This window comes from Egretta garzetta, unplaced genomic scaffold (genome assembly GCF_000687185.1).
Source record: "Egretta garzetta isolate BGI_Z169 unplaced genomic scaffold, ASM68718v1 scaffold471, whole genome shotgun sequence".
In the NCBI taxonomy this organism is placed as follows: Eukaryota; Metazoa; Chordata; class Aves; order Pelecaniformes; family Ardeidae; genus Egretta; species Egretta garzetta.
The window spans coordinates 565,721-575,559 of NW_009258629.1; the positions used below are offsets into that span (position 1 = coordinate 565,721).

At 41.4% G+C, this 9,839-nt stretch overlaps 1 protein-coding gene across 1 annotated transcript in view; it reads right to left on the reverse strand.

Moving 5' to 3' along the window:
• Positions 1-5,673: 5,673 nt before the first annotated feature.
• The window catches only part of LOC104134693 (chondroitin sulfate proteoglycan 4-like), a 26,966-nt gene continuing 22,800 nt past the window's right edge, over positions 5,674-9,839 (reverse strand). Inside the window, exons 8-9 of the mRNA XM_035903704.1 lie at positions 8,243-8,426; positions 5,674-7,727 (exon numbers count right to left, since the gene is read on the reverse strand). Of these exons, the coding sequence (XP_035759597.1) occupies positions 5,674-7,727; positions 8,243-8,426 (2,238 nt within the window). The remainder of the gene's footprint in view (positions 7,728-8,242; positions 8,427-9,839) is intronic.

Here is a 9,839-nt window from a genome sequence, read left to right on the forward strand (position 1 = left end):
CCTCCCCCCGCCCCCCAGCACAACTCTCCCCTCTAATGGGAACAAAACTCATCTTGATTCTTGCCCTTCTCTTTCTCTGGCAGTGAGGTGAGCTCCCCAGGCAGCATGGTGGATCACAGCCCACTTCCCACAGGCACAGACCAGCACCTCAGCACCAGGCCTTTTAAACAAGCCCATGGGTCTGCTTCCAAATGACCTTCCTGTGTTTTTAGAAACTCCATCTAGCCCCAGAGAATTTGTCTCTGTCCCACACTCCTACCTTCCCCTGCTGCTCTAACCTCTTCCTCAGCACCCCCTGCTAGCAAAGCAGCTTCTCTGGTGGCTTTGCATGTCTCAAACCAACTTCCCATGTGCCTCTCCCTTACAGATTCAATTTCATTTATATGTACTTGAAGATGTACTTGTATTTTTTATTTTCTCCAGCATTTCCTTGTCAATGTGCTTTCATGCACCATACGTAAAAGTCGCTATGCAAGATGAAGTTGTACAGTGTATTAGCTGGAGCTAATCAGTGTGATCAGTCACGCTATAAATTGCACGTATTCTATTGCCTATGTTCTTACAGGAAGTTCTGATGCTTGATACCATCCCACACCAATGCTCAGTCTGCTCAGTCTTCGTTTTTCCCCAACAAATTTTTGAGACCTGATGCCCCTCTCCCTGTGATGTCATGCAAAGGTTTTGCAGCTAAAACCTCAGTCTGCAAACAACTTCATGTCTAAGTAGTGGTTACCAGCACATATAAAGCATTACCACAAAAATAATCAAGCAACAAGACTGGAAATGATGAAACGATCATGCAAAGCAAGCTTTTCTCCATGCAGAGTCTCCCTACAAACAGATGTGGAACTATGGATTTCACCAGTTGCAATGAAAGAACATTTTGTTCTGGGACTGCATTTGGGATATGCAAGCTCTGGCAGAAATTACTGAGCTTGAAACGAGTGAAGATAAATTAATAGAGTTTCCACTGAATATGCCAGGACAATTATTTTCAGCCTGTTTAAAAATATTCACAGAATGTACTTCAACATAGCATCTCAAGGACTGACTTGAAAAAAACGGTGCAAGCAGGACGGAGGCCTGTAGCTCAGGACACGCAAGTAGATTCACTGCTGAATTTGGCCTTGCAGGTATTATCAGGCTACTGTAGCTGGCCCTTACTAATATTTCAATAAAAGGAAAAACATAAAAGGTTTATGACCGTATCTGTTCTCTTTTCTTTTCCTCCCAACCGTACATTTTCTGAGTTGTAGGAGGGCTGGGGGAGAGGGACATGACCCCAAGGCCCAGTGCCGCTACTGCTGACACAGCTTTCTGCACTCGGGACGCCAAGTCATGGCGCGGGAGAACCTGATCCACCGGGCCACCAGCATTTCTGATGCCTCAAGAAAAAAGTTCCTCCCCTCAAGTTACAGGAACAACTACAAACCAGCTAAGTTCCTATTAACAACAAAATCAAAATCAGGTCAAACAATGCATTTGAGGCTGGAGTGAGTGTGTATTTTTGATTGAGAATAAAAGATAATCTGGTGAACTTCAGAGATGAAAAAAATCAAAGATTTTTTATGGCAAGACAGCACTAATGTATTAACATTTAAGAATTTGATATTTTAAAATCTTATAAGCACATGCAGTCAAATAACAAAAAAACTTAAGTGAAATAAACCCAGTGCCGTCCTGTTTGACCGAGTTCAAATTAATGTGTTTATTTTGATGTTACATTCGTGCAAGTGCTGAACATGGCCAGGTAGATGCATGATGAGAGGTCTCTCCTGTTCCGGCCATATGCATTACGTTAGAGGCACAATGCTGTGCACAGCACAACGTGCAATTTAAAAAATAAACATCAGGAAACTTGGAAGAAGGCTGTTACTGGCAATGGGATTCTGCTGTGTTTCTGCACCGACCGCAGTACTTTACAGGTCTTTAAAGAAAGCACAAAAATGTACGTGTGTGATTACAAATAAAAGAGTTTATTGATTGTATACATGTTTTCAAGGCACTTTCACGCTGCAGTTTGGAATTCCACTTGGTAAGAAAGGGAATCCTTCATAAACCCCATCTTCACTAAATAAAACACACAACCTCAGGGTTAAGTGAAAAAACCAAAAATTCAAACCAGGTCCTGACCATAAACTATGAATGTTCCTGGAATCACAAAGAGAATCCATAAGTAAAAAACATTTTTCTTGGGGATTTTCTAGATTGATTGTTGTTTAGGAAACCCAGGATGAGATTCATCCCAGTCAGTCTTTACTGTCTCAAAGCCGGACTTCTAGCTAAGGCAGTGACCTCAGCTCATCCAGAGCTGACTCCTCTCACCTGTACTAAATATCTATGTAAGAACAAGACAAACTGTCCCCTGCCAGAGACTGTGCTGTATTGTCCACAGGGAAAGCTTACGTTAATGCAATCAGATTATTTTTTTTTTACTGGGGACTCAGGGTAGGATATTAAAGCAAAATCCGTATGCAGTTATCAGTTACAGTATTACCTCTGCATTTTGCATGAAACCCAGTAATCACTGATACAATACACTTATATCCATATAAAGTTCTCATCAAAACATTCCCTAATTTGGCACGCATTTTGGCATGGTTGTCTCACAGTAGCACCAACTGAGGGAGAAAACTAAATGCTGGCGCACTTCACTGATGAATTAGGCATTTGGGCTGGTTTTATTAAGAAAAAAAACCCCAACAAAACCAGAAAAACCGCAAACACAATCAATGCTTTAAAAATTAAGCCCAATGCTCAAAATGCAACTCCATAATGCCTGACTGACGCGAAATGAACTTTTGTTGTCAGACAAAAGCATTTTGGAAACAGAAAACAAGAGTTCAGCCCATCATGCTGAAGCCAAAAAAGCCAGCACAAATTCTACCACCTTTTCTTTTTCACGTATAATTTCCTGCTCAGAGCATGCAAATGCTGAAACTCAAGAATGCCCATTCAATTGTGGAGTTGTAATTGCATTGCTGTTTTTCTGACTTGGTTGCTATCATGTCGTGGTCTCATTTTTTACCATCACCAACGCTACAGCAGTTCCACCTCCACTGCACACTGAGCACCACATCTTTGGGCACACCCGTCCTAACAACAATACGTTCAGCAAAATCTCATTAAGCACACATTTCACTTCCATATTTCTGTTCAGCTTGTCACGGGTCGACAGCATAGATTCTGTCACCAGACTCCAGTAGCTTTCAGCACCACAGTATTTTGATACCGCATTGGAGGCATATTGCTTGGTCTCCTGATAGGTACTGGAGGATGACGCCTCATCTGCTGTTGACAGGAAGATCTCAGTGGTAGGGAAATGTGAGACAAGCTTCTTTAAGTGTCAGGGAAGTGCTGGATTATAACTCTTTACTCCTCCTTGGAGGCAGGCCTTGGAGGAGGTGTAAAGGGATCAGGTTCCTGCTGCCGGCAAGAAGGCATCGGAGGCAGGCTGTAGCAAATGCTCTGCTGACAGCTGCGATCTGGAGGAAGCTGCTGTCTGTTTGGTGTTAGCAGAAGAGGTCTTGGGAAATGGCAACAGACGTACAGCTGCACCTCCACAAAGGACGCTGGGGTGTCCCTGTGATGGCGGGTGAAACCACCTCTCTGGCTGAGAGTTTCTAAAAACAGTCCCAAAGATTTTCTTGGGAAAAGCTGAAAAGGTCTACAACGCAGACCTGCAGCGGTCCCCCTGGGGCACCTGAACACCCCAGCCTTTTATGCTGACTGCGCTGCTTGAATTCAAAACTGCTCACGCTAGCATCAGGGAAAAATGGTAATGACAGGGAAATAAAAACTGTGTATCAAGGTTCAAATACATTTTCGTTTGAGCATATGAAGGGTTCATAACTTTAGCCTCTAGTGCTACACTAACTCAACCAGCTGAAGATGTGGCTTGCATATTTTCCATTGACATGGATTGCTCTCCTTGAAGTGGGCGCTGAGAAATTCATTGCCTCGAAATGCACCACAATCAGGGCTGACCATGGCAGAGGTGGTGAAGGTGGGAAAGACCAATCCCAGTGCTCCTGTGGGCAGTTCCCAGAATGCAGCAGTAAGCAGAGACTTAGTCTGGCTCTCCTCATGAGTGAAAATTTCCCATAATTGAAATATAAAAATGACAGAAATACAGCTAATCATCAACAATAACAATCACGAAAACCCCCTTCCAAAACAAAGTAGCGTGAAATGAATAGCACCAAGGATGTTGAGGCCCATACATCCGTTCTATAAAAGCAAAAACTGCAGTACCTAGGCTCAAATAAAAAAGTTATTCCAGTGTTAACTGAGTGTAGTGCTGAGACTGCATCCTGACACTGAGCACAGTGTTTTTATAGAGAAGCTAACTGGAAGCTCTAACAGTACAAAAATACAAAAATAGATGAGAATTTCAGTGGTTAGTAAGAGACTGGTTATGATCACAGCACCATTCCCTTGAAGTCAGTTCATTCTCTGAAGTCAAGAAGAATTTTGCCGCTGTCCTCAGTGGAAGAAAGACTAGACCTTAACAGGTGACTGCAGTTTCTAAAACAGATTTCCAAAAATAGAAAAATATTTCCTTTGCAGAGAAATTATTGCACATTTTATCACCAGAGCAGAATTAGACTAGGTAGCACTTGTCATATAGTGTGTAAGGCACATCTGTTCAGTGCTCTGGGTAGACTGTGAAACTTCAGAAGGGCATGCGTACTTCCTCGCAGGATTGTTTCTGTCAGCAGCTTCACAACACACGTGAGCAGAGGACTTGATTCTACTGTCATCTGCCTGAACACCCAGACTGCAAAGAGCGTTGTGCTTGCTTCACTGAAGGCAGAAATTGGCCCTTTGTCAGGAGCAGGAAATTTTGATATGCACTTCCAGACATAACCTAAGCCTGAAGATAATTCAGCAGACAGGCTGACTGGCAGATACACAGTTTTTGCTATGTGGATTAGAGGTCATGGATGCATTTTATCTGTCTGCAGACGTTAAAGGCTGGAGTTTGGTTATCAAATGAGGAAGAAAAAAAAAAGAAAAAAAGAACAAAACCAAACAGCATCTTGCAGTATTTTACCAGAATACTCATATACTGTCACTGCTGTATTGTTGTTGCCGAGTTGAATTCTAGAGTTCCAGTTCAGCGACCTGGATGAACACCTGTCAAAACAATCACAGCTTTGTTTCTTTAGTATTGGCCTCTGAACAGCCTTTGGGTCAAAGTTACATTATTGAGATTAGCACCTTGGCAATTACTTCTAGAAACAGTTGAAAGTTCTTCAATAAAAAGGGTGGTTCAGGAAAGAATACAAGACTTTTATAAAAAACTTCGTTCTTCAAAAAAAGTAATTATATTAAAAATACATAATCCATGACAGAACATTGTATTTTACCCCTGTCATGGGAAATAAAAAATATTGCATATACAGGGTGCACTCAAAATCTATGGGGCCATATTCTGCACTGAACCAAGTGGGAATTTTGCTGAAGTACCAACTGGAAATCCTATTTTATGGCCACTGTAATCAGTAAGATTTTTATTATTCTTATTTCACAGTTATTTGGATTTCACCTAACAAACAGTGCATCATTTGATCTGTAATAAATAAATGTATTAAAGAACAAGCTATATGTCAACAATGTATACTCTCTTTTCCATACTGCACCAATTAGCATGAGCAAAACTGGCCGTAACTACACCCAGTATTGATTGCGCTTCAAAGTCGGGTTTGTTTTTCGACAATACTGGATCATTTCAGGATCAAGGTTTAACCAGTTGTTTTGCAGAGAGTGCTCTACAGTCGGAGAAACCACTGCAGGAAGCAGCTGTTCATGTCTCACTGCCATGACTGTTGAGGCTGTACTTGTCTCAACCCCCTTCAGCAGAGGAGTCACCGTAACACTGGGTACAGTCAAACTCCGTTCCAGGCATCGATCGGGACTACCGAGGACTGCATCTGTTTGACTTTTGACAAGTGGTTTTGTCTTCTCTTTCCTCTGACACATTAGCAAAATGCACACGAAAATAACAGCAACAATGAGTAACACAGACACCAGGACCAGGGGGATAATGATGTACCAAGGGTTGCTGCTTTCGCCTGCTTGCTCTTGGGAACCTCTGGCATTAACCTGGGTTGTTGTCTTAGCCCCCGCAGATCCACTTGTTCCCATTGCCAGATTTAGCAATGCACCTTCCTCATGTAGATTTCCCCAGCGATTCTGTCCTGGCCACATGGTTGGTCCAGTCTTCTGTGGTGCTACTGTAGGCTCCTCATTCTGAGAGGAGGCTGGTGCCTCGCCCTTTGAGGTAGCACGCATTTTTGAAGTGGTAATGCTGGTTGTGGAAGGCACTTCGGTTGTAAAAACCTGCACAAGTGGAGGACTGTATGGCACAATGGAATACTGAAAACAGCCGACAGCAGGCTGCACAGCACCTGCCCTGAGTATAAACGTGAATGAGTCATTTAAGAGATCAACGCCCGTCATATTCGTATCTATGTCTAGAAGCACAACACCACTATCAATGTCAGCCTGGGTGAATGTCTGAATATCTTCAAACACTGCATCACTCACGAACCTTTTCTTTACAATTCTTCCATGAGACGGAGGAACTATCACTTCAAATCTAGGATTACTATTTGTCAAATTAGCTAGCTCAGAAGCATCCAAGTCACTGCTTCTAAATTTATAAGCTGCTTGATTTGAAATCTGCATGTCAGGTACAACTTGTACTAGCGGCTTCACTGTGATGTTCAGCACTTGTCCTGTTAGATTGCCTTCTGCAGTGAAGAGCATAAACTCCAGTACTTCTTTGGATGCAGTGAGATTTGTCAGGTGGTAAGACAGCCTTCCTGAGTATAAATCTGCCTGCTCAAATTTAGTCACTTGCTCACTTCCAAGCATCAGGTGCCCATATTTGAGCGGCTGAGTTATTTCATACATAATATTAGTGCTTTTCCCATTTGTGACAGCTGAAAGCTGCACGTTAGTAATAGTGACAGATGTCTGGCCCTGTGGAAGCACAACATTGGTGAGGTTGACCAAGACAAGAGCGATTGGTATGACTTCAAGACTGAACAGTTTGTATAAAGGACGATGTTTGCCATCAGTCACACTGAAATAAAACACCCCAGAAAATGAACTTCCATCATGTACAAACCAAACTTTACCACTGTCGACATCAGCTTGTGTGAAATTCTTTATAGAGACACTGAGATTGCTCTTCATTGCTAAATAACCATTATTGGGGTTGCTAACAATGGTGTATTTGAGCTCGGCTGGGGCATTATCTAGATCTTCAACTTTCAGATTCTCTGACCCCAACACTGACACATCTCCCTGCAGGACTTTCAAGTGCAGCCTTTTGGTCTTTAATTCTGGAGCTTGGTCATTCACTGGAACAACAGTGATATTAAACATCTCCTCTAAAACTTCACTATGGGGCTTTGTTGCAGATTTGCTCTTCAGGTTTAACCAAACAGCAAAAGTGAAATTGTCATTAAGTGATTCAGAATTATCATGTACATACACAATACCAAATTTGTTCAGTATGTATTGGGAGAAGTTAGGTTTTTCTTTGGTAATGTTTCTTTCTCCGACAACAATCATACCATGTTGGGGTAAAGATACAACTTGATACCAGACTTCATACATGGAGCGCTGTACCTCAGGTAGCTTAACCAATAGATTTGAAGCATCTAAATTTGTTTTGTTGATTAATACTCTACCTCCTTCCTGGACTATGGCACCTAGCAGAAAGGAAAAGAGAATCTTAGAAATTGACTATTTCATAGTTGCAATGTTTCAGAAATTAGATATCAAACACTGATGATGCTCAGAAAGTTTCTCCTTCATGGTATCCTTGATTTCCATATGTCATGGCTAAAAATATATTACTGCTATTTTTAAAATACAGTCACATATAAAAGACAAGATGCATACATTAAAGATTAAAGAAATACCAGTATCTCAAAGCTTCTGAGTGTTTTCACCCACTGTTACAGCAAAACGGAGAATACCCACTACAGCAGTGGGATGCATCAAACATAGGTAGTAAATCTCATTTTTAAAGATGCAGTGGTGCAGTTTTCCAAGCTGCTATACTGCCATTACTATACATAGTAATTTATACTACACTCTGTAACAAAAGTATTCTAGTCGTTTGCTACTGAAGAGAAAGTAGCCTTTGTTTTTTTCACATTTGTTCATTGGAACCTTGACAGATCCAAAACAATCTGGAGCCCAAATAGTACAGGATCTTTACCTGTATTTGCCAGAAGACGACTGTTCCGATCATGCCTGGTAATTTCATATGAAATGACAATATGGAACACCTGGAGGTCCAGAGCTGATGGTGGTGAGAAGACAGTAAATGTAAAGAAATCTTCTGCACTCCAGCCAGCTGACTTGGCATCTAAGTGCTCATACATGATCACACCTTCGTCCACCTGTTTAGAGTAAAGAAAAGCCATAGGTATAAGAGGAGAATAATTTTAAACACAGAAGTGTAAAGAGAGAAAAAAAAATATCTCAAGAACATTTTTCAAGAGAGGCCTTTGTACCTTAGTCCATGCACAGTGTATATGTAATGTACATTGAGATTACTTTTCATTCCTCCTTCTCTGAAGATGGACTCTGTGTTGCCAGACAAGCATACTTGAAGGTAGATGAAACATTATTGGGTATGAATGCTTAGTAAAGCCCTTATGTGAGGAACAGAGATATAAAACATTGAGAAACTTATCTCAAACCAGAAATGGTAATGGTAAACAGGAGCTGTACCTTTAATGAATCAGAGTATCATATGTCTAGGGTTTTTTCTTTATAAGGACACCAAATAGGGCTGGACTCATTGTCCTGAAAAAGCATATGAAAGACTGAAGGCTTGAGAAGGACTTTGATGAGGTGTTTCATGGTGAACAGCAAAAGATGCTTGGTAAGAGACTGCAGAAACCAGAAGGAGGTGCAGTGACCATTGAAGTACATTCTTGTTCATAACAAAGAGCTGACAGGATTACTTACTGGAAAATTTCAACATCACAGCAAGAAGGGGATTCCTAAGAGACAGGAAGGAGCCTGGCTTGCCCTACACCTGCTTTCACTAACCTTGCAAATCACCATACTCAAGGGAATCTTATCAGTCCCACCATGAGGATTTAAGCTTCAAAGCAGAATACTAGGGTAAATCTTCAGAGAAACACATATTTAGATAAGATACAACCATTTACCTCTTTAGGCCCCAAAGCAAAAGTCAGTATTTTCAGACTAGGATTCTCATCAGTTGGAACTACACCTGAACTTTAAGATCAACACCATAATACATTGAAACTACAATAGGATACCTAATAACCATGAGACAAGAACACTTACTAAATCTCACCCAGTAGATTCAGCATCTGGTCTGCTTGATAGTTCATTCACTGACCTGAAGAGAAGACAGCTATACCTGTTAAATCCAACTTCCCAGGCAACTACTGACCTGGCTTGCATGTGTTATTTTATAATTACCAAAGAGACCCCTGTTTGAGATGGTGCCAGTTCTAAGTTTACTCTTGGTAATATAACCTACACAGCTTGCAAACACCCTGAAGGAACTCATTAGCACGTGTTCCCATCACATATGCTTGAAAGGTGTACAAAAAGAAAATAAAAAACCCCCTGCTGCTATCGCGGATGAAGCACTTTAGCACTACCAAATCAGAGCTGTGACTACAGAGCGCACTAATCCTGAAACTACTGCAACAGCCCCCACTGAGATCAGTAGGGAAACAGGGCTTTCAGGGTCAGTTTTCTCAGCAACCTCAAAACTATCCCATCTTACTGTCTAAAAAATTCAGACTGATGTGATAAAATCCTGTATG